This window comes from Ranitomeya imitator, chromosome 6 (genome assembly GCF_032444005.1).
Source record: "Ranitomeya imitator isolate aRanImi1 chromosome 6, aRanImi1.pri, whole genome shotgun sequence".
Lineage (NCBI taxonomy): Eukaryota > Metazoa > Chordata > Amphibia > Anura > Dendrobatidae > Ranitomeya > Ranitomeya imitator.
The window spans coordinates 376,266,591-376,292,962 of record NC_091287.1 but is presented as its reverse complement, the minus strand read 5'-3'; the positions used below and the strand labels follow the sequence as shown (position 1 = coordinate 376,292,962).

General features: G+C 44.5%; 1 protein-coding gene across 1 annotated transcript in view; it reads left to right on the top strand.

Annotated features, from left to right (window-relative positions):
* Positions 1 to 26,372, top strand: part of CEP192 (centrosomal protein 192) — a 310,915-nt gene that overhangs the window by 173,105 nt on the left and 111,438 nt on the right. Inside the window, exon 17 of the mRNA XM_069731008.1 lies at positions 15,034 to 15,163. Coding sequence (XP_069587109.1) covers positions 15,034 to 15,163 — 130 coding nt within the window. The remainder of the gene's footprint in view (positions 1 to 15,033; positions 15,164 to 26,372) is intronic.

Genomic DNA, 26,372 nt, shown 5'->3' with positions numbered 1-26,372 from the left:
ATTTTGTTATTTTATGAGTGTTCATGTTGGGACATGACAGGCTTATTACATTAAACGATATACCTGCATAACATGAGACCTTCCGCTGTAGGCTTTACAACATGTATTCAGCATAGAAATGACCTAGCTTTAGACCTTTATAGGAACCAGTTCGGCATCATATGGAGACCCTTTGGCTCCGGACTGTAGCACACTTTGTAACACCAATTGATACTGTATTTCAAAAAGAAATGGCTCCAAATTACACCATGATTCTTCTGTCTGGTTCCAGAAGAAAAATATCTCCTTCGGTAACTATTCATATCTCTGTACTAGATGGTGGCCCGATTCTAACGCATCGGGGTATTTTAGAATATGTATGTAGTTTATTTATGAAGATTTCAGAATAAAGCAATTTATACACAGGATTCGGCCGTCCGGCCACGACCAATTAGCGAAGCGTGGTTCAAATTCCACGCCAATTCGCAGGCGGACTGCGCCTGTCGCTAATTGTTCGTGGCCGGGAGTGATGAATCGGTGAAGCCACGGCCGGCTCCAGGTTTTTGAGGGCCCCGGGCGAAAGAGTCTCAGTGGGCCCCCCTCTTTAACACATACCACGATTCATGGTGCACAGCAGAGAAATATAGCACAGCCCCGTAGCGTATAACACAGCCAACGTAGTATATAACAGAGCCACGTAGTATATAACAGAGCCACGTAGTATATAACAGAGCCACGTAGTATATAACAGAGCCACGTAGTATATAACAGAGCCACGTAGTATATAGCAGAGCCACGTAGTATATAGCAGAGCCACGTAGTATATAGCAGAGCCACGTAGTATATAGCAGAGCCACGTAGTATATAGCAGAGCCACGTAGTATATAGCAGAGCCACGTAGTATATAGCAGAGCCACGTAGTATATAGCAGAGCCACGTAGTATATAGCAGAGCCACGTAGTATATAGCAGAGCCACGTAGTATATTGCCCAGCCACGTAGTATATAGCACAGCCCATGTAGTGTATAGCACAGCCCACGTAGTATATAGCACAGCCCAAGTAGTATATAGCATTGTGGGCACCATAAAAGAAAATAAAAAAGTTATATACTCACCCTCCGTCGGCCCCCGGATCCAGCCGAGGCGTTTACTGATGCTCCTCGCGACGCTCTGGTCCCAAGAGTGCATTGCGGTCTCGTGAGATGATGTAGCCGTCTCGCGAGACCGCTACGTCATCATCTCGCGAGACCGCGATGCATGGACCGATCACCGAAGCGTCGCGAGGAGCGGGAAAGGCGAGTATATAATGATTTTTTTAAATTATTATTTTTAACATTAGATCCCGCGCCAATGTCGCTGAATGGTCGCGCCGGCTGGGATTTAAATCCCAGCGGTATTTAAATGCTGTGGCAATGTCGCCCAATCAGTGAAGCGGGATTTAAATCCCGCGCCAATGTCGCTGATTGGTCACGCCAGCTGGGCATGAGCAATCAGCGATGCGGGATTTAAATACCGTGGCAATGTCGCTGATTGGGCGCGCCGGCTGGTCGCGATCAATAAGCGAAGCGGAGGGACCGGAGCATCGCGAGCTGCAGGAAAAGCTGCAGGAGGCGACGGAAGGTGAGAATATCACGATTTTTTTTATTTTTTTTAAATTATTTTTAACATATCTTTTTACTATTGATGCTGCATAGGCAGGAGTATAGAGGGGGCACTGACTGCAGGGGAGTAGGGAGAGGCCAGACTGTGCCCGTCGCTCCCGAGAGTGCATTGCGCTCTCGCGAGATGTTGACGTGCCGTCTCGCGAGACCGCTACGTCATCATCTCGCAAGACCGAAATGCATGGACCGGTCTTCGGAGCGTCGCGAGGAGCTGGAAAGGCCTCGACTGGATGCGGGGGGCCAATGGAGGGTGAGTATATAATGATTTTTTATTTTTTTTATTATTTTTAACATTAGATCTTTTAACTATTGATGCTGCATAGGCAGCATCAATAGTAAAAAGTTGGTCACACAGGGTTAATAGCAGCATTAACGGAGTGCGTTATGCCACGGCATAACGCGGTCCGTTAACGCTGCCATTATCCCTGTGTGTGCGCTGACTGGAGGGGCGTATGGAGCGGCCATTTTTCCACCGGACTATGTCCGTCGCGGCAAAACAGCCACGACCAATCAGCGACTTGGTATTTCCGTGACAGACAGACAGAAAGACGTTAGTGACCCTTAGACAATTATATAGTAGACTAGCTGAAGAGCCCGGCCTGTCCTGGGCATAGTAAATATCTGTGGTTATAGCACCTCACTTCTCTTATTTTCCCATCACGCCTCTCATTTTCCCCCTCACATCTCTCATTTTCTCCCTTACACCTCTCATTTTCCCCCTCACTCCTCTCATTCCCCCCTAACACTTGCAATTTCGACCTCACATCTGTCATTTTCCGATCACTCCACTATTTTCCCTCACTCCTCTCATTTTGCACTCACACCTTTTCATTTTCCCCTCACACCCCTCATTTTCCCCTCACACCTCTCATTTCCCCTCACACCTCTCATTTCCCCTCACACCTCTCATTTTCCCCTCACACCTCTCATTTTCCCCTCACACCACTCATTTTCCCCTCACACCACTCATTTTCCCCTCAGTATATACATGTTTGCCATCTCCCTTATATATAGTATACACCTGTATGTCATCTCCTGTATATAGTATATACCTGTATGTCATCTCCCCTGTAAATAGTATATACCTGCTGTATGTCATCTCCTCCTGTATATTGTATATACCTATGTGTCATCTCCTCCTGTATCTATATATATATATATATATATATATATATATATATATATATATATATATATATATATATATATATATATATAATTGTCTAAGGGCAACTTCCGTCTGTCGGTCCTTCTGTCGGTCCTTCTGTCTGTCCTTCTGTCTGTCCTTCTGTCTGTCCTTCTGTCTGTCCTTCTGTCTGTCACGGATATTCATTGGTCGCGGCCTCTGTCTGTCATGGAATCCAAGTCGCTGATTGGTCTCGCCAGCTGCCTGTCATGGCTGCCGCGACCAATCAGCGACGGCCACAGTCCGATTAGTCCCTCCCTTCTCCCCTGCAGTCAGCGCCCGCTCCATACTCCCCGCAGTCACCGCTCACACAGGGTTAATGCCAGCGGTAACGGACCGCGTTATGCCGCGGGTAACTCACTGCGTTATCGCCGCTATTAACCCTGTGTGACCAAGTTTTTACTATTGATGCTGCCTATGCAGCGTCAATAGTAAAAACATCTAATGTTAAAAATAATTTTAAAAAAATAAAAAATCATTATATACTCACCTAACACTGCCTTTCCCGCTCCTGGCTACGCGCCGGTGACCGCTCCATGCAAGCGGCAGGTTCAGGTGGTATGGGAGAAGGACCTGCCATGACGTCACGGTCATGTGACCGCGACGTCATCACAGGGCCTGCGCGAGAAGGACCTGCCATGACGTCATGGTCATGTGATCGAACTACAACTGGCCCTCGGAAGGTGAGTATATGTTTGTTTTTATTTTTTTAACCTGTGACATACGTGGATGGGCAATATACTACGTGGCTCTGTGCTGTATACTACATCGCTGTGCAATATATTACGTGGCTCTGTGGTGTATACTACATGAATGGACAATAAACTACGTAGCTGGGCAATATACTACGTGGCTGGGCAATATACTATGTGGCTCTGTGCTGTATACGAAGTCACTGGGCAATATACTACGTGGCTGGGCAATATACTACGTGGCTGGGCAATATACTACGTGGCTGGGCAATATACTACGTGGCTGGGCAATATACTACGTGACTGGGCAATATACTACGTGACTGGGCAATATATTACGTGACTGGGCAATATACTACGTGACTGGGCAATATGCTACGTGACTGGCCAATATGCTACGTGACTGGCCAATATACTACGTGACTGGCCAATATACTACGTGACTGGCCAATATTAGTATATACCTGTATGTCCTCTCCTGTATTTAGTATATATCTGTATGTCATCTCCTGTATATAGTATATACCGGTTTGTCATCTCCTGTATATAGTATATACCTGTTTGTCATCTCCCCTGTACATAGTAGATACCTACTGTATGTCATCTCCTCCTCTTTTATCTATATATATATATATATATATATTTGTCCATCTCTGTCCTTCTGTCTGTCACAGATATTCATTGGTCGCGGCCTCTGTCTGTCATGGAATCCAAGTCGCTGATTGGTCTCGCCAGCTGCCTGTCATGGCTGCCGTGACCAATCAGCGACAGCCACAGTCCGATTAGTCCCTCCCTACTCCCCTGCAGTCAGCGCCCGCTCCATACTCCCCGCAGTCACCGCTCACACAGGGTTAATGCCAGCGGTAACGGACCGCGTTATGCCGCGGGTAACTCACTGTGTTACCGCCGCTATTAACCCTGTGTGACCAAGTTTTTACTATTAACCCCTTAAGCCCCGAGGGTGGTTTGCACGTTAATGACCGGGCCAATTTTTACAATTCTGACCACTGTCCCTTTATGAGGTTATAACTCTGGAATGCTTCAACGGATCTTGGCGATTCTGACACGGTTTTCTCGTGACGTATTGTACTTCATGTGAGTGGTAAAATTTATTCGATATAACTTAAGTTTATTTGTGAAAAAAATGGAAATTTGGCAAACATTTTGAAAATTTCGCAATTTTCCAACTTTGAATTTTTATACCCTTAAATCACAGAGATATGTCATGCAAAATACTTAATAAGTAACATTTCCCACATGTCTACTTTACATCAGCACAGATTTGGAACCAAAATTTTTTTTTGTTAGGGAGTTATAAGAGTTAAAAGTTGACCAGCAATTTCTCATTTTTGCAACACCATTTTTTTTTTTTAGGGACCACATCTCATTTGAAGTCATTTTGAGGGGTCTATATGATAGAAAATACCCAAGTGTGACACCATTCTAAAAACTGCACCCCTCAAGGTGCTCAAAACCACATTCAAGAAGTTTATTAACCCTTCAGGTGTTTTATAGGAATTTTTGGAATGTTTAAATAAAAATAAACATTTAACTTTTTTTCACACAAAATTTATTTCAGCTCCAATTTGTTTTATTTTACCAAAGGTAACAGGAGAAAATGGACCCCAAAAGTTATTGTACAATTTGTCCTGAGTACGTTGATACCCCATATGTGGGGATAAACCACTGTTCGGGCGCATGGCAGAGCTCGGAAGGAAAGGAGCGCCATTTGACTTTTCAATGCAAAATTGACTGGAATTGAGATGGGACGCCATGTTGCGTTTGGAGAGCCCCTGATGTGCCTAAACATTGAAACCACCCAAAAGTGACACCATTTTGGAAAGTAGACCCCCCTAAGGAACTTATCTAGATGTGTTTTGAGAGCTTTGAGCCCCCAAGTGTTTCACTACAGTTTATAACGCAGAGCCGTGAAAATAAAATTCTTTTTTTTTTTTTTCACAAAAATGATTTTTTAGTCCCCAGTTTTGTATTTTCACAAGGGTAAGAGGATAAATTGGACCCCAAAAGTTGTTGTCCAATTTGTCCGGAGTACGCTGATACCCCATATGTGGGAGGGAAGCACTGTTTAGGCGCATGGCAGAGCTCGGAAGGGAAGGAGCGCCATTTGGAATACAGACTTAGATGGATTGGTCTGCAGGCGTCACGTTGCATTTGCAGAGCCCCTGATGTACCCAAACAGTAGAAACCCCCCACAAGTGACCCCATATTGGAAACTAGACCTCCCAAGAAACCTATCTAGATGTGTTGTGAGAATTTTGAACCCCCAAGTGTTTCACTGCAGTTTACAACGCAGAGCCGCAAAAATAAAAAAAATCTTATTTTTCCCACAAAAGTGATTTTTAGCCCCCCACATTTTTATTTTCCCAAGGATAACAAGAGAACTTGGACCCCAAAAGTTGTTGTCTAATTTGTCTTGAGTACGCTGATACCCCATATGTTGGGGTAAACCCCTGTTTGGGCGCACCGGAGAGCTCGGAAGGGAAGGAGCACTGTTTTACTTTTTCAACTCAGAATTGGCTGGAATTCAGATCGGACGCCATGTCGCGTTTGGAGAGCCCCTGATGTGCCTGAACAGTGGAAACTCCCCAATTCTACCTGAAACCCTAACACAACCCTAACCCTAATCCCAACGGTAACCCTAATCACACCCCTAACCCTGACACACCCCTAATTCTAATCCCAACCCTAATCCCAACCGTAAATATAATCCAAACCCTAACTTTAGCCCCAACCCTAACCCTAACTTTAGCCCTAACCCTAACTTTAGCCCCAACCCTAACCCTAACTTTAGCCCCAACCCTAACCCTAACTTTAGCTCCAACCCTCACCCTAGCCCCAACCCTAGCCCCAACCCTAGTCCCAACCCTAGTCCCAACCCTAGCCCCAACCCTAGCCCCAACCCTAACCCTAGCCCTAACCCTAACGCTAGCCCTGATGGGAAAATGGAAATAAATACATTTTTTTAATTTTATTATTTTTCCCTAACTAAGGGGGTGATGAAGGGGGGTTTGATTTACTTTTATAGCGTTTTTTACATCGGATTTTTATGATTGGCAGCCTTCACACACTAAAATACGCTTTTTTTATAGCAAAAAAGTTTTTGCGTCTCCACATTTTGAGACCTATAATTTTTTCCATATTTTGGTTCACAGAGTCATATGAGGTCTTGTTTTTTGTGGGACGAGTTGACGTTTTTATTGGTAACATTTTTGGACACATGACAGTTTTTGATCACTTTTTATTCCGATTTTTGTGAGGCAGAATGACCAAAAACCAGCTATTCATGAATTTCTTTAGGGGGAGGCGTTTATACCGTTCCGCGTTTGGTAAAGTGGATGAAGCAGTTTTATTCGTCGGGTCAGTACGATTACAGCGATACCTCATTTATATCATTTTTTTATGTTTTGGCGCTTTTATACGATAAAAGCTATTTTATAGAAAAAATAATTATTTTGGCATCGCTTTATTCTCAGGACTATAACTTTTATTTTTTTGCTTATTCTGCTTTGTGGCAGCTTGTTTTTTGCGGGACAAGATGACGTTTTCAGCGGTATCATGGTTATTTATATCCGTCTTTTTGGTGGCGTGTTATTCCACTTTTTGTTCGGCGGTATGATAAAGCGTTGTTTTTTGGCTCTTTTTTTTTTTTCTTACGGTGTTCACTGAAGGGGTTAACTAGTGGGACAGTTTTATAGGTCAGGTCGTTACGGACGCGGCGATACTAAATATGTGTACTTTTATTGGTTTTTTTGTTTTTTTTTTTAGATAAAGAAATGTATTTATGGGAATAATATATATATATTTTTTAAATTTATTTATTTTATTTTATTTATTTATTTTTTTTTTACACATGTGGAAATTTTTTTTTTTACTTTTTTACTTTGTCCCGGGGGGGACATCACAGATCGCTGATCTTACAGTTTGCACAGCACTCTGTAAGATCAGCGATCTCATTCATCTCTGCAGCGTTACCAAGTGCCTGCAGGCGACCCGGAAGTGCTCCCTGCAGGACCCGGATGCAGCCCCGCGGCCATTTTGGATCCGGGGACTGCAGGGAGAAGACGCTCGGTACACGGTGAGTACATCACCGTGTACCGATCGTCTCAGGGAAGCCCGCAGGGAGCCCCCTCCCTGCGCGATGCTTCCCTGTACCGCCGGCACATCGCGATCATGTTTGATCGCGGTGTGCCGGGGGTTAATGTGCCGGGAGCGGTCTGTGACAGCTCCTGGCACATAGTGCCGGATGTCAGCTGCGATAGTCAGCTGACACCCGGCCGCGATCGGCCGCGCTCCCCCCGTGAGCGCGGCCGATCGCATATGACGTACTATCCCGTCACTGGGAATTAAGTCCCAGGTCACCTGGACGGGATAGTACGTCATATGGGATTAAGGAGTTAATGCTGCCTATGCAGCGTCAATAGTAAAAACATCTAATGTTAAAAATAATCATTTAAAAAAAAAAAAAATCATTATATACTCACCTTTCCCGCTCCTGCCTACGCTTCGGTGACTGCTCCATGCAAGCGGCAGGTTCCGGTGGTATGGGAGAAGGACCTGCCATGACGTCACGGTCATGTGACCGTGACGTCATAACAGGCCCTGCGAGAGAAGGACCTGCCATGACGTCACGGTCATGCGACCGCGACGTCATGACAGGCACTGCGCGAGAACGACCTGCCATGACGTCACGGTCATGTGATCGAACTACAACTGGCCCTCGGAAGGAGAGTATATGTTTATTTTTATTTTTTTAACCTGTGACATATGTGGATGGGCAATATACTACGTCACTGGGCAATATACTACATAGCTGGGCAAGATACTACGTGGCTGGGCACTATACTACGTCGCTGTGCAATATACTACGTGGCACTGTGCTGTATACGTGACTGGCCAATATACTACGTGGCTGGGCAATATACTACGTAGCTGGGCAATATACTACGTGACTGGGCAATATACTACGTGACTGGGCAATATACTACGTGACTGGGCAATATACTACGTGACTGGGCAATATACTACGTGACTGGGCAATATACTACGTGACTGGGCAATATACTACGTGACTGGGCAATATACTACGTGACTGGGCAATATACTACGTGACTGGGCAATATACTACGTGACTGGGCAATATACTACGTGACTGGGCAATATACTACGTGACTGGGCAATATACTACGTGACTGGGCAATATACTACGTGACTGGGCAATATACTACGTGACTGGGCAATATACTACGTGACTGGGCAATATACTACGTGACTGGGCAATATACTACGTGACTGGGCAATATACTACGTGACTGGGCAATATACTACGTGACTGGCCAATATACTATGTGACTGGCCAATATACTATGTGACTGGCCAGTATACTATGTGACTGGCCAGTATACTATGTGACTGGGCAATATACTATGTGACTGGGCAATATACTATGTGACTGGGCAATATACTATGTGACTGGGCAATATACTATGTGACTGGGCAATATACTACGTGACTGGGCAATATACTACGTGGCTGGGCAATATACTACGTGGCTGGGCAATATATACTTTTTGACTAGGCAATATACTACGTGGCTGTGCAATATACTACGTGGGCTGTGCAATATACTACGTGGACATGCATATTCTAGAATACCCGATGCGTTCGAATCGGGCCACCATCTAGTATAGTATATACCTGTGTCATCTCCTCCTGTATATAGTATATACACGTGTCATCTCCCCTGTATATAGTATGTACCTGTATGTCATCTCCCCTATATATAGTATATACCAGTGTGTCATCTCCTCCTGTATATAGTATATACCTGTCATCTCCTCCTGTATATAGTATATACCTGTCATCTCCCCTGTATATAGTATATACGTGTCATCTCCCCTGTATATAGTATATACCGGTTTCATCTCCCATGTATATAGTGTATACCTGTCATCTCCCCTGTATATAGTATATACGTGTCATCTCCCCTTTATATAGTATATACCTGTGTCATCTCCCCTGTATATACGTGTCATCTCCCCTGTATATAGTATGTACCTGTGTCATCTCCTCCTGCATATAGTATATATCTGTGTCGTCATCTCCCCTGTATATAGTATGTATCTGTATGTCATCTCCTGTATTAGACTGCGTTGACACGTTATTTTGGTCAGTATTTTTACCTCAGTATTTGTAAGCTAAATTGGCAGCCTGATAAATCCCCAGCCAACAGGAAGCCCTCCCCCCTGGCAGTATATATTAGCTTACACATACACATAATAGACAGGTCATGTGACTGACAGCTGCCGTATTTCCTATATGGTACATTTGTTGCTCTTGTAGTTTGTCTGCTTATTAACCCCTTCCCGACCTTTGACGCCACGTAGGCGTCATGAAACTCGGTGCCAATCCGACCCATGACGCCTATGTGGCGTCATGGAAAGATCGCGTCCCTGCAGATCGGGTGAAAGGGTTAACTCCCATTTCACCCGATCTGCAGGGACAGGGGGAGAGGTAGTTTAGCCCAGGGGGGGTGGCTTCAACCCCCCGTGGCTACGATCGCTCTGATTGGCTGTTGAAAGTGAAACTGCCAATCAGAGCGATTTGTAATATTTCACCTATTATAACGGGTGAAATATTACAATCCAGCCATGGCCGATGCTGAAATATCATCGGCCATGGCTGGAAATACTAATGTGCCCCCACCCCACCGATCGCCCCCCCAGCCCTCCGATCTGCCCGGTACACTGCCCCGCTCCCCTCCGCCCTGTGCTCCGCTCCCCCCCCGTGCTCTTGTCCACTCACCCCCGTGCTCCAATCACCCCCCCGTGCTCCAATCACCCCCCCTGCACTCCGATCCACCCCCCCGAGCTCCGTTCCACCCCTCCCGCGCTCCGATTCACCCCCCTATGCTCCGATTCCCCCCCCCTCCCGTGCTCCCCCCCCCCCCCCCACCCCACCCCATCATACTTACCGATCCTGCCGAGGCCCGTCCGTCTTCTCCCCGGGCGCCGCCATCTTCCAAAATGGCGGACGCATGCGCAGTGCGCCCGCCGAATCGGCCGGCAGATTCGTTCCAAAGTGCATTTTGATCACAGATATAATCTATCACAGTGATCAAAATAAAAAAATAATAAATGACCCCCCCCCCCCCCCTTTGTCACCCCCATAGGTAGCGACAATAAAAAAATAAAGAATTTTTTTTTTTTTTTCCACTAATGTTAGAATAGGGTTAGGGTTAGGGGTAGGGCTAGGGTTAGGGCTAGGGTTAGGGTTTCGGTATGTGCACACGTATTCTGGTCCTCTGCGGATTTTTCCGCTGCGGATTTGATAAATCCGCAGTGCTGAACCGCTGCGGATTTATGGCGGATTTACCGCGTTTTTTCTGCGCATTTCACTGCAGTTTTACAACTGCGATTTTCTATTGGAGCAGTTGTAAAACCGCTGCGGAAGTGACATGCTGCGGAATGTAAACCGCTGCGTTTCCGTGCAGTTTTTCTGCAGCATGTGTACAGCGATTTTTGTTTCCCATAGGTTTGCATTGAACTGTAAACTCATGGGAAACTGCTGCGGATCCGCAGTGTTTTCCACAGCGTGTGCACATACCTTTAGAATTAGGCTATGTGCCCACACTGCGGATTGGCCGCTGCGGATTCGCAGCAGTGTTCCATCAGGTTTACAGTACCATGTAAACCTATGGAAAACCAAATCCGCTGTGCCCATGGTGCGGAAAATACCGCGCTGAAACGCTGCGTTGTATTTTCCGCAGCATGTCAATTCTTTGTGCGGATTCCGCAGCGTTTTACACCTGTTCCTCAATAGGAATCCGCAGGTGAAATCCGCACAAAAAACACTGGAAATCCGCGGAAAATCCGCCGGTAAAACGCAGTGCCTTTTACCCGCGGATTTTTCAAAAATGATGCTGAAAAATCTCACACGAATCTGCTCCGCAACGTGGGCACATAGCCTTAGGGTTAGGGTTGGAATTAGGGTTGTGATTAGGGTTATGGCTACAGTTGGGATTAGGGTTAGGGGTGTGGGGGGGTTAGTGCTGGAGGTAGAATTGAGGGGTTTCCACTGTTTAGGCACATCAGGGGTCTCCAAACGCAACAAGGCGCCACCATTGATTCCAGCCAATCTCGTATTCAAAAAGTCAAATGGTGCTCCCTCAATTCCGATCCCCGACGTGTGCCCAAACAGTGGTTTACCCCCACATATGGGGTACCAGCATACTCAGGATAAACTGCGCAACAATTACTGGGGTCCAATTTATCCTGTTACCCTTGTGAAAATAAAAAAATGCTTGCTAAAACATCATTTTTGAGGAAAGAAAAATGATTTTTTATTTTCACGGCTCTGCGTTGTAAACGTCTGTGAAGCACTTGGGGGTTCAAAGTGCTCACCACATATCTAGATAAGTTCCTTGGGGGGTCTAGTTTCTAAAATGGGGTCACTTGTGGGGGGTTTCTACTGTTTAGGAACACCAGGGGCTCTGCAAACGCAACGTGACGCCCTCAGACCATTCCATCAAATTCTGCATTTCAAAAGTCACTACTTCCCTTCTGAGCCCCGACGTGTGCCCAAACAGTGGCTTACCTCCACACATGGGGTATCAGCGTACTCAGGAGAAACTGGACAACAACTTTTGGGGTCCAATTTCTCCTGTAACCCTTGGGAAAATAAAAAATTCTGGGCTAAATAATTATTTTTGAGGAAAGAAAACGTATTTATTATTTTCACGGTTCTGCATTATAAACTTCTGTGAAGCACTTGGGGGTTCAAAGTCCTCACCACACATCTAGATTAGTTCCTTTGGGGGTCTAGTTTCCAAAATGGGGTCACTTGTGGGGGGTTTCTACTGTTTAGCCACATCAGCGGCTCTGCAAACGCAACGTGACGCCCGCAGAGCATTCCATCAAAGTCTGCATTTCAAAACGTCACTACTTCAATTCCGAGCCCCGGCATGTGCCCAAACAGTAGTTTACCCCCACATATGGGGTATCACCGTACTCAGGAGAAACTGGAAAACAAATATTGGGGTTAAATTTCTCCTGTTACCCTTGGGAAAATAAAAAATTGCAGGCTAAAAGATCATTTTTGAGAAAATAATTTTTTTTTTTTATTTTCATGGCTCTGCGTTATAAACTTCTGTGAAGCACTTGGGGGTTCAAAGTCCTCACCACACATCTAGATTAGTTCCTTTGGGGGTCTAGTTTCCAAAATGGGGTCACTTGTGGGGTATCTCCAATGTTTAGGCACACAGGGGCTCTCCAAACGCGACATGGTGTCCGCTAACAATTGGAGCTAATTTTCCATTCAAAAAGTCAAATGGCACGCCTTCCCTTCCGAGCCCTGCCGTGTGCCCAAACAGTGGTTTACCCCCACATATGAGGTATCGGCGTACTCGGGAGAAATTGCCCAACAAATTTTATGATCCATTTTATCCTATTGCCCATGTGAAAATGAAAAAATTGAGGCGAAAATAATTTTTTGTGTGGAAAAAAAAGTACTTCTTCATTTTTACAGATCAATTTGTGAAGCACCTGAGGGTTTAAAGTGCTCAATATGCATCTAGATAAGTTCCTTGGGGGGTCTAGTTTCCAAAATGGGGTCACTTGTGGGGGAGCGCCAATGTTTAGGCACACAGGGTCTCTCCAAACGCGACATGGTGTCCGCTAAAGAGTGGAGCCAATTTTTTATTCAAAAAATCAAATGGCGCTCCTTCCCTTCCGAGCCTTACCATGTGCCCAAACAGTGGTTTACCACTACATATGAGGTATCAGCGTACTCAGGACAAATTGGACAACAACTTTCGTGGTTCAGTTTCTCCTTTTACCATTGGGAAAATAAAAAAATTGTTGCTAAAAGATAATTTTTGTGACTAAAAAGTTAAATGTTCATTTTTTCCTTCCATGTTGCTTCTGCTGCTGTGAAGCACCTGAAGGGTTAATAAACTTCTTGAATGTGGTTTTGAGTACCTTGAGGGGTGCAGTTTTTAGAATGGTGTCACTTTTGGGTATTTTCAGCCATATAGACCCCTCAAACTGACTTCAAATGTGAGGTGGTCCCTAAAAAAATGGTTTTGTAAATTTCGTTGTAAAAATGAGAAATCGCTGGTCAAATTTTAACCCTTATAACTTCCTAGCAAAAAAAAATTTTGTTTCCAAAATTGTGCTGATGTAAAGTATACATGTGGGAAATGTTATTTATTAACTATTTTGTGTCACATAACTCTCTGGTTTAACAGAATAAAAATTCAAAATGTGAAAATTGCGAAATTTTCAACATTTTCGCCAAATTTCCGTTTTTATCACAAATAAACGCATAATTTATTGACCTAAATTTACCACTAACATGGAGCCCAATATGTCACGAAAAAACAATCTCAGAACCGCTAGGATCCGTTGAAGCGTTCCTGAGTTATTACCTCATAAAGGGACACTGGTCAGAATTGCAAAAAACGGCAAGGTCTTTAAGGTCAAAATAGGCTGGGTCATGAAGGGGTTAATGAGATTTTTATTTTTGAAGGATAATACCAGACTTGTGTGTGTTTTAGGGTGAGTTTCATGTGTCAAGTTGTGTGTGTTGAGTTGCATGTGGTGACATGCGTGTAGCAACTTTTTGTGTCGAGTTGCATGTGACAGGTTAGTGTAGCAAGTTGTGTGCTGCAAGTTTTGCGCATGGCGAGTTTTGCGCGTGGCGAGTTTTGTGTGTGGTGCGTTTTGAGTATGTGCAAGTTTTGTGTGAGGCAACTTTTGCATGTGTTGCAACTTTTGTGCATGTGGCAATTTTTCCGCGTGTGCAAGCTTTACGTGTGGCGAGTTTTCCATGAGGTGAGTTTTGCACATGTGGCGAGTTTTGTGTGAGCCTAGTTTTGCATGTGGCGAGTTTTGCACGTGGCGAGTTTTGAGCGGCGACTTTGGTGTTTCGACTTTTATGTGGCGAGGTTGGTGTATGTGTGGTGAAATGTGTGCTGAGGGTGGTATATGTGTTCAAGCACGTGGTAGTGTGTGGCACATTTTGTGTGTGTGTTCATATCCCCGTGTGTGGTGAGTATCCCATGTCGGGGCCCCACCTTAGCAACTGTACGGTATATACTCTTTGGCACCATCGCTCACTCTTTAAGTCCCCCTTGTTCAGGCAGCTGTCAATTTGCCTCCAACACTTTCCCTTTAACTTTTTCCCCATTATGTAGATGGGGGCAAAATTGTTTGGTGAATTGGAACGCGCGGGGTTAAAATTTCGCCTCACAACTTTGAATATGACACTCTCGGGGTCCAGACGTGTGAGTGCAAAATTTTGTGGCTGTAGCTGCGACGGTACAAATGCCAATCCCGGACACACACACACACACACACACACACACACACACACACACACACACACACACACACACACACACACACACACACACACACACACACATTCACACACATTCAGCTTTATATATTACATTTACAGTCAGTGATAAAATTGTAATTCTTGTTTCTTTGCACAGCCGTCTTTTGGCTATCATATCATTTCTCCAGAGAAGCAAGAACCTATTGTACTATTGAGGAATTCGGTGGACTCTGAAAATACTGAACACGATGATACCATAAAGTTTTGCGATAACACCTTAACTCCAGGTTTGTACCTATTTGTTTTTATCTTGCTTTTTCCCCCTACTCTTACTGCTGGGTGGTACTTATGCTATACATACAATGGCATATAAAAGTTTGGGGCACCCCCAATCAAAATTATTATTGTTGTGAGCAGTAAAGCAAGTTGAAATGATCTCTTAAAGGCCTTAACTTAAAATGACACATTTCCTTTGTATTTTAGGCAAGAAACCTATATATTTTCATATTTTACATTTTAAAAATTACTTAACCCCTCTGTGACCTTAGACGTACTATCCCGTCGAGGTGCCCTGGGCTTATCTGACCCTGGACGGGATAGTACGTCATAGCCGATCGGCCGCGCTCACGGGGGGAGCGCGGCCGATCGCGGCCGGGTGTCAGCTGCTTATCGCAGCTGACATCCGGCACTATGTGCCAGGAGCGGTCACGGACCGCCCCCGGCACATTAACCCCTGGCACACCGCGATCAAAGATGATCGCGATGTGCCGGCGGTGCAGGGAAGCACCGCGCAGGGAGGGGGCTCCCTGCGGGCTTCCCTGAGCCCCCCGCAGCAACGCGATGTGATCGCGTTGCTGCGAGGGTCTCCTCACCTCCCTCCCTGCTCGAGCCCCGGATCCAAGATGGCCGCGGATCCGGGTCCTGCAGGGAGGGAGGTGGCTTCACAGAGCCTGCTTAGAGCAGGCACTGTGAAGGCTGCAGCGCTGCATGTCAGATCAGTGATCTGACCGAGTGCTGTGCAAACTGTCAGATCACTGATCTGTGATGTCCCCCCCTGGGACAAAGTAAAAAAGTAAAAAAAAAATTTTCCAAATGTGTAAAAAAAATAAAAAAAAATATTCCAAAATAATGAAAGAAAAAATAAAAATATTATTCCCATAAATACATTTCTTCATCTAAATAAAAAAAAAAAAAACAATAAAAGTACACATATTTAGTATCGCCGCGTCCGTAACGACCCGACCTATAAAACTGTCCCACTAGTTAACCCCTTCAGTAAACACCGTAAGAAAAAAAAAAAAAAAAAGAGGCAAAAAAACAACGCTTTATTATCATACCGCCGAACAAAAAGTGGAATAACACGCGATCAAAAGGACTGATATAAATAACCATGGTACCGCTGAAAGCGTCATATTGTCCCGCAAAAAAAGAGCCGCCATACAGCATCATCAGCAAAAAAATAAAAAAGTTATAGTCCTGAGAATAAAGCGATGCAAAAATAATTATTTTTTCTGTAAAATAGTTTTTATCGTATAAAAGCACCAAACCATAAAAAAATGATATAAATGAGGTATCGCTGTAATCGTACTGACCCGAAGAATAAAACTGATTTATCAATTTTACCAAACGCGGAACGGTATAAACGCCTCCCCCAATAGAAATTCATGAATAGCTGGCTTTTGGTCATTCTTCCTCACAAAAATCGGAATAAAAAGCGATAAAAAAATGTCACGTGCCCAAAAATGTTTTCAATAAAAACGTCAACTCGTCCCGCAAAAAACAAGACCTCACATGACTCTGTGGACCAAAATATGGAAAAATTATAGCTCTCAAAATGTGGTATTGCAAAAAATATTTTTTGCAATAAAAAGGGTCTTTCAGTGTGTGACGGCTGCCAATCATAAAAATCCGCTAAAAAACCCGCTATAAAAGTAAATCAAACCCCCCTTCATCACCCCCTTAGTTAGGGAAAAATAAAAAAAAATGTATTTATTTCCATTTTCCCATTAGGGCTAGGGTTAGGGCTAGGGTTAGGGCTAGGGTTAGGGCTAGGGTTAGGGCTAGGGTTAGGGTTAGGGCTAGGGTTAGGGCTAGGGTTAGGGCTAGGGTTAGGGCTAGGGCTAGGGTTAGGGTTAGGGCTAGGGTTAGGGCTAGGGTTAGGGCTAGGGTTAGGGCTAGGGTTAGGGTTGGGGCTACAGTTAGGGTTGGGGCTAAAGTTAGGGTTAGGGTTTAGATTACATTTACAGTTGGGAATAGGGTTGGGATTAGGGTTAGGGGTGTGTCAACGTTAGAGGTGTGGTTAGGGTTACCGTTGGAATTAGGGTTAGGGGTGTGTTTAGATTAGGGTTTCAGTTATAATTGGGGGGTTTCCACTGTTTCGGCACATCAGGGGCTCTCCAAACACGACATGGCGTCCGATCTCAATTCCAGCCAATTCTGCGTTGAAAAAGTAAAACAGTGCTCCTTCCCTTCCGAGCTCTCCTGTGTGCCCAAACAGGGGTTTACCCCAACATATGGGGTATCAGCGTACTCAGGACAAATTGGACAACAACTTTTGTGGACCAATTTCTCCTGTTACCCTTGGGAAAATACAAAACTGGGGGCTAAAAAATAATTTTTGTGGGAAAACAAAAAGATTTTTTATTTTCACGGCTCTGCGTTATAAACTGTAGTGAAACACTTGGGGGTTCAAAGTTCTCACAACACATCTAGATAAGTTCATTGAGGGGTCTAGTTTCCAATATGGGGTCACTTGTGGGGGGTTTCTACTGTTTAGGTACATTAGGGGCTCTGCAAACGCAATGTGACGCCTGCAGACCAATCCATCTAAGTCTGCATTCCAAATGATGCTCCTTCCCTTCCGAGCCCTCCCATGCGCCCAAACGGTGGTTCCCCCCCACATATGGGGTATCAGCGTACTCAGGACAAATTGGACAACAACATTTAGGGTCCAATTTCTCCTGCTAACCTTGGAAAAATACAAAACTGGGGGCTAAAATATAATTTTTGTGGAAAAAAAAATATTTTTTATTTGCATGGCTCTGCGTTATAAACTGTAGTGAAATACTTGGGGGTTCAAAGCTCTCACAACACATCAAGATGAGTTCCTTAGGGGGTCTACTTTCCAAAATGGTGTCACTTGTGGGGGGTTTCTACTGTTTAGGTACATTAGGGGCTCTGCAAACGCAATGTGACGCCTGCAGACCATTCCATCTAAGTCTGCATTCCAAATGGCGCTCCTTCCCTTCCGAACCCTCCCATGCGCCCAAACGGTGGTTCCCCCCCACATATGGGGTATCAGCGTACTCAGGACAAATTGGACAACAACTTTTGGGGTCCAATTTCTCCTGTTACCCTAGGGAAAATACAAAACTGGGGGCTAAAAAATAATTTTTGTGGGAAAAAAATTTTGTTTTATTTTTATGGCTCTGCATTATAAACTTCTGTGAAGCCCTTGGTGGGTCAAAGTGCTCACCACACATCCAGATAAGTTCCTTAGGGGGTCTACTTTCCAAAATGGTGTCACTTGTGGGGGGTTTCAATGTTTAGGCACATCAGTGGCTCTCCAAACGCAACATGGCGTCCCATCTCAATTTCTGTCAATTTTGCATTGAAAAGTCAAACTGCGCTCCTTCCCTTCCGAGCTCTCCCATGCGCCCAAACAGTGGTTTACTGCCACATATGGGGTATCCGCGTACTCAGGACAAATTGGACAACAACTTTTGAGGTCCAATTTCTTCTCTTACCCTTGGAAAAATAAAAAATTGGGGACAAAAATATAATTTTTGTGAAAAAATATGATTTTTTATTTTTACGGTTCTGCATTATAAACTTCTGTGAAGCACTTGGTGGGTCAAAGTGCTCACCACACATCCAGATAAGTTCCTTAGGGGGTCTACTTTCCAAAATGGTGTCACTTGTGGGGGGTTTCAATGTTTAGGCACATCAGTGGCTCTCCAAACGCAACATGGCGTCCCATCTCAATTCCTGTCAATTTTGCATTGAAAAGTCAAATAGCGCTCCTTCCCTTCCGAGCTCTCCCATGCGCCCAAACAGTGGTTTACTGCCACATATGGGGTATCAGCGTACTCAGGACAAATTGGACAACAACTTTTTGGGTCCAATTTCTCCTGTTACCCTTGGTAAAATAAAACAAATTGGAGCTGAAGTAAATTTTTTGTGTAAAAAAGTTAAATGTTCATTTTTATTTAAACATTCCAAAAATTCCTATTAAACACCTGAAGGGTTAATAAACTTCTTGAATGTGGTTTTGAGCACCTTGAGGGGTGCAGTTTTTAGAATGGTGTCACACTTGGGCATTTTCTATCATATAGACCCCTTAAAATGACTTCAAATGAGATGTGGTCCCTAAAAAAAAATGGTGTTGTAAAAATGAGAAATTGCTGGTCAACTTTTAACCCTTATAACTCCCTAACAAAAAAAAAAATTGGTTCCAAAATTATGCTGATGTAAAGGAGACATGTGGGAAATGTTACTTATTAAGTATTTTGTGTGACATATCTCTGTGATTTAATTGCATAAAAATTCAAAGTTTGAAAATTGCGAAATTTTCAAAATTTTCGCCAAATTTCCGTTTTTTTCACAAATAAACGCAGGTACTATCAAAGAAATTTTACCACTATCATGAAGTACAATATGTCACGAGAAAACAATGTCAGAATCACCAGGATCCGTTGAAGCGTTTCGGAGTTATAACCTCATAAAGGGACAGTGGTCAGAATTGTAAAAATTGGCCTGGTCATTAACGTGCAAACCATCCTTGGGGGTAAAGGGGTTAAAGGGAAGGTGCCATCCAAAAAATTTTTTTTTCAGAAATTGTAAAAATGTAAAGAATTAATGATTACATTTTCTTCAAAAATATTATCATTTGTTTATAATTTAGTAAAATATGAAAAATAATTTGAAAAGTTTTGGAATTTCCACTTTTCAACACTAGGGGGAGCAGCTGCTGAAATTTCAGAAAAACCTAGTGTACAAATAGCCCACATTACAGCACTGCAGTAATTATGGGCGGAGTCTGCTGACGTGTGTGATGTCTCCTCTCCTCTCCTTATGGGTGTTTGCTAAGGGATTAGAGAGGATGATATTCAGAAACCCAGTGAGCAGCCATTTTGTTGGTGACTGCAGAGTATGGCTGCCGTCACACTATCAGTATTTGGTCAGTATTTTACCTCAGTATTTGTAAGCCAAAACCAGGAGTGGAACAAATCGAGGAAAAGTATAATAGAAACATATGCACCACTTCTGCATTTATCACCCACTCCTGGTTTTGGCTACAAATACTGAGGTAAAATACTGACCAAATAATGATAGTGTGAAGGCAGCCTTATACTGACAAGTAGACAGTCACCGAGGATGGCAGGCAGCAAGGATTCTGGGAGATATGTGGTGGAGGGAGCAGGGTGACAGCAGCACAGAGTATTTCAGGAGAGCAGTGTGCTGGTCTATAGGGGCCCCCTGTTTGGTGCGCGGAGCAGCCAGGGATTGTACATAGAGCGCTGTCTTTTATACACATGGATGGACCGTCTGCTCCACAGAAATCAAGGAAACATTTCTGCGGATTGATGGCCTGGTCTGATCCAGACTTTGCATGCAGACCCCATTCCCCTCCTCAGATCCTGTCTTCTCCATCCTGTCCTGGCAATGTGTGAAAGCGAGGCGACAGGCGCAGTCCGGGGTGACGCTGGGAAGGAAATGTAGCCATATAGTAACGATAAAAATGAGACCCCTCTCTTCAGCTGCCTCACCAGCCCTGACTGCACCTAACTGGAGGTCATGCTTTACCCTCTATTACCCCAGACCCGCGTGCAGGTGCTCAGCCAGAACCACCATAGAATGGGTCCGCTTTCTGAAGATAATACTGCCATAGTGTTCTCGCATAATACCGCCATATAGATCACACGCAATACTATCAAATAGATCACACAATACTGTCATACAGTTCTCACATAATACTACCATATAGATCACACATAATACCGCCAGTGTTCTCACATACCGCCATATAGATCACACATAATACCGCCAGTGTTCTCACATACCACCATATAGATCACACATAATACCGCCAGTGTTCTCACATACCACCATATGCTTCTCACATAATACCGCCATATAGATCACCCATAATGCCGCCACATAGATCTCACATGTATTGTAAATAAAGACTCGGCCAGAATAAAGTCCTTTATTAATCTTTTTTATACCATACCGAACGCATAATCCTCGACTCCCTCATCTCCCACAACAAAAATAATAAACCACAATGGGGAAAGACACGCAGGGGGGAGAGGAGTGCATAGGAGAGGATTAGATACTGACTGCTGAGCCGTGTATCTAATCCTATCTTGTGTGATACTGTACACAGGACAGGATTAGCTACACAAGACTAGATTAGCTACACAGGACAGAGGTAGCAGTGGTAGATGGTATATAGAGGCAGGCAGCAGTGGTAGATGGTATATAGAGGCAGGCAGCAGTCGTAGATGGTATATAGAGGCAGGCAGCAGTGGTAGATGGTATATAGAGGCAGGCAGCAGTGGTAGGTGGTATATAGAGGCAGGCAGCAGTCGTAGATGGTATATAGAGGCAGGCAGCAGTCGTAGATGGTATATAGAGGCAGGCAGCAGTGGTAGATGGTATATAGAGACAGGCAGCAGTGGTAGATGGTATATAGAGGCAGGCAGCAGTGGTAGGTGGTATACAGAGGCAGGTAGCAGTCGTAGATGGTATATAGGGGCAGGTAACAGTGGTATATAGGGGCAGGTAGCAGTGGTATATAGTGGCTGATAGCAGTGGTATATAGGGGCTGGTAGCAGTGGTAGATGCATAAGAAAATAAAAACCCTGTACTTACCTTCAGTCCTCTTCCAGGAAGTTCTGAGTCATGTTCAGGGCAGAGCAGTGTGACGATCTCCCTGCTCTGCTCTGAACAGGTCGGCAGTGAGCAGTGATTGCAGCCTGTGCTGTAATACTAAGTACAGGCTGCAATCACAGCTCCTGGCTGCAGATACTCACCCCGACCCTCGCTTCCCAGCAGCAGCTTCTCCCTGGCAGCTCCTGCTATGATCGCACACACTGAGCTGTGTGTGCGATGACAGAGGAAAATAAAAAACAAAATGGCCGCGATCTCCTCTCACAGCTGTGACGTAGCAGCCCAGGGGGCGTGCCCAAGTCACAGCTGAGAGGCAGGAGAAGCGGTCGGAGCCCGACTGTTGGCTCCTATGCCCATGGCTGCCGTAAGTGAGGTGTGCAAGTGTCGTGTCCAGACACTTACACCCACACTAATGAAAATGGCGGCCTCCAGTGGCAAAAGTAAAAATGAATAAATAAAAAAGTATTAAAGTACTACATTTACTTTTGTATTAAAAATAATTGATTATATATTCAATAATTATTAATACAAAAACTAAAATCACGGCACCCTCCCTTTAAAAGATAATGGGCCAATGCCAAAGTTTGGGCACCCTGCATAGTTAGTACTTAGTTGTACCCACGTTTGAAAGTATCACAGCTTGTAAAAGCTTTTTGTAGCCAATCAAGAGTATTTGCATTCTTGTTTGAATGAGTTTCATACTTTATTCTTTGGAAAACTCTTCCAGTTCTGTGGGATTCCTATGTTGTCTTGCATGCGCTGCTGTTTTGAGGTCTAGCCACAGATTTTCAGTGATGCTCAGTTCAGGAGACTGTGAGGGCCATTGTGAAACTTTCAGTTTGCTCTTTTTGAGGTAGTCTATTGTGGATTTGATGTGTTTATGGAGCGCCCCTAGACGCAGGGCTGTGGGGTACTCGGTACCAGTCCTCTCTGTCTCAGTCCTGGGTTTGTCTTGGTGGCTAGACCCGGTCCGTGACCCTGCTAAGGGGCGTCCAATGAAAGGTGATAAAAGTTTGTCAAGTGTTCGTGACGCCACCTGTGGTATTCGGTCAGGGTGACCGACGCTGCTTAGGGGTCCGCTGGGGTGATGGAATGGCAGCTAGATGGTTTACCTTCCCACAGGTGAAGTATATTCCCAGGGCTTCCCAGAAGTGTAGATGTTGATGGTAGATGGTGCAAGACACGGTGAATAACGAGGACACAATGGGTCCAGTCTTATTTCCTTTACTGAAGGCTTCTGCATCCACAGTCCAGGGTGCCGGATCACAGGGTAGGCAGAGTCCGGCCGGTCTGATGGCAATTCCAGAGTTCCCTTATCCAGGTGGAAATCAGTAGCCTACCCCTTGCGCACAGTAACGTAGTAGGTCCCTACGTGCATTAGCCCTCATAGGGTCCTCACTCTTGTTACTCTTCTCTCGGTCCCCCAGATGGATAGGACCAACCCGTCTGACGGTGGTGGCCTGAGGCTATTTTATAGTGACCCTAGCGTCGCCCCTCCTCCGCGTTGCCCCCTTGTCTGCTTAGGTTCTTAGGTTGGGCAGCCAACTTGGAATCGACTGTCCTGCCGGTCTCTGAAGTACAGCATAGAGTCTATTACTTCCTCGGTGTTCCGGCCACCGGCACTGCGCTCAGTGGGAGGCAGCCTGCTTCTAGCTGGTCTCCCACTGGTGTTAAACTCCTGTTGCTACGACTTCGGTGCTCACTCACTACGACACACTTCCTTTCTTGTCCTTCCTTAGGAGTCTGCCGCAGTCAGGTGCAGGCGCAGCTCCGTGTCCTTCTTTCCTTCCTGGGCCGAGCCCAGTCTGCTCCTCTCCTCTCCTCCTGACTGAACTCAACTCCGTCTCCAACTCACTTCCTAACCAAACCCCCAGTTTTACCCAAGTGTGAGGAGTGGCCTAATAGATAGAACCTTTGCTCCCCCTGGTGGGGGGTGGTGTGAAGTGTGTGTGTGGCTGTGATACCTGGCAGGGTAAACTCCTTCGGTGCCATCAGACGTAACATCGCTCCCCCTGGTGGAAGAACGACATTACTGCAACGACCAGGACTCTGGGGCGCTGCATTTAGGATCATTATCCATTTGTAGAAGCCATCCTCTTTTCAACTTCAGCTTTTATACAGATGGTGTTATGTTTGCATCAAGAATTTGTTGAAATCCATTATTTCCGCTCCCCGTGAAATGTTCCCCGCGCCATTAGCTGCAACACTACCCCAAAGCATGGTAGATCCGTCCCCATGCTTAAAGGGAATCTGTCACCCCATTTTTCGACACTAAGCTAAGGCCACCGCCATCAGGGGCTTATCTACAGCATTCTGACAGGATTGTTTAAATGTCAATTTGCATACTTCTGATGCTGAGTTTTTAATGTGAGGATGCTGGAGAAGTTTGCTTCTAATAACTCCTCCATGAAGGCCATATTTGTGCAGGTGTCTCTGAACAGTAGAACAATGTACCACAACTCCAGAGTCTGCTAAATCTTTCTGAAGTTTGTTTGCAGTCAAGTGGGGGTTCTAATTTGCATCTCTAGCAATCCTTAGAGCAGCCCTCACTGAAATTTTGCTTGCTCTTCCAGACCTTATCTTGACCTCCGCTGATCCTGTTAACTGCCATTTCTTAGGGTACCGTTACACTATACGATTTACCAACGATCACGACCAGCGATACGACCTGGCCATGATCGTTGGTAAGTCGTTCTGTGGTCACACAGACAGCTCTCCAGCGACCAACGATGCCGAAGTCCCCGGGTAACCAGGGTAAACATCGGGTTACTAAGCGCAGGGCCGCGCTTAGTAACCCGATGTTTACCCTGGTTACCAGCGTAAAAAAAAACAAACAGTACATACTTACATTCCGGTGTCTGTCCCTTGTCGTCTGCTTCCCGCACTGACTGACTGCCGGCCGTAAAGTGAAAGCACAGCACAGCGCTGTGCAGAGTGCAAAGTACACAGGTTTCAAGATAGTTAACTGCAATGCTGTGGAGTCGGAAAGCCATACCTTAGACTCCTCAATTTCCCTGACTCCACTTCACTGGTCACTACTGAGCATGTACATAGAGTGCAGCACAGATTCATCTCCACTAAAAGCCGAGATCCTTAGATCAGGAACAGAGCAAACATTTAAAGGACATTTCATAACTTTCCCAGATTCTTATGAAAACATTTACACATCCTGCATTGTACTACTGTACCTAATTTATTATATATTTTCGGAGTTGGTCCATTTTATACCGACTCTACCAAAATTGACTCAGACTCCACAGCCCTGGGCAACTGCTCACATACAGAGTGAAAAATACACTAAAGGGAAGCAAAATACACCCATATCACTTTATATCAATGTACATTTCCAATGTTTAATCAGTTTGTGCGATGGGACATAGCAGTGGATAATGCAATATTTGAGTATTATGAATAGTGAATCCTACCAATTACTTCTGTATTTTCTGAAATTTCGGGGAAACTCCTATTTTCGAAAATCATATTTTTTAAGTGAATTTTAGTATTCGTATCGACAATTAACACAATTTGAATGATTATTATGTTTGCTGCTATTAATATTTTTTATTATGATTTAAAAAAAGAGGTTTTCTGTTTCCCAGATGTTTGCTCCCTAATATGAGAGCAGTATAATGTAGATACCGAGACTCCGATTCCAGCAATGTGTCACTTAATAGACGCTTGCAATTGTTTTCATAAAATCACTGTTTTATCAGCAGGAGATAATAATTAGAAAAATAGTAAACCTGCCGCCATGAAGTCCTGTATATTCATGACCTCTTTATAGACATGTGGTCAAAATTGTTGGTACCCCTCGTTTAATCACAGAAAAACCCACAATGGTCACAGAAATAACGTGAATCTGACAAAAGTAATAATAAAAGATCTATGAAGTTGAACAAGTGTAAGTCAGACATTGCTTTTCAACCATGCTTCCACAGAATTAAAAGAATAAAAATAAAACTCATGAAATAGGCCTGGACAGAAATGTTGGTACCCCTGAAAATAATGTGACAAAAGGCACATGTTAAATCAAGGTGTGTCCACTAAGTAGCATCACAAGTGTCTATAATCTTGGAATCAGTGTGTGGGCCTGTATATAGGGCTACAGATACTCGCTGTGCTGCTTGGTGACATGTTGTGTACCACACTCAACATGGACCAGAGGAAGCGAAGGAAAGAGTTGTCTCAGGAGATTAGAAAGAAAATTATAGACAAACATCTTAAAGGTAAAAATTATAAGACCATCTCCAAGCAGCTTGATGTTTTTGTGACTACAGTTGCACATATTATTCAGAAATTTAAGATCCATGGGACTGTAGCCAACCTCCCTGGACGTGGCCGCAGGAGGAAAATTGATGACAAATCCGAGACGGATAATACGAATGGTAACAAGAGGCCAGAAAAACTTCTAAATAGATTAAAGGTGAACTTCAAGCTCAAGGAGCATCAATGTCAAATAGCACCATCCGTTGTTGTATGAGCCAAAGTGGACTTCATGGGAGACGACCAAGGAGGACACCATTGTTGGGGAAAACAAAAAAAATCATAAAAAGCCAGACTGGAATTTTGCCAAACTACATGTTGACAAGCCGCAAAGCTTCT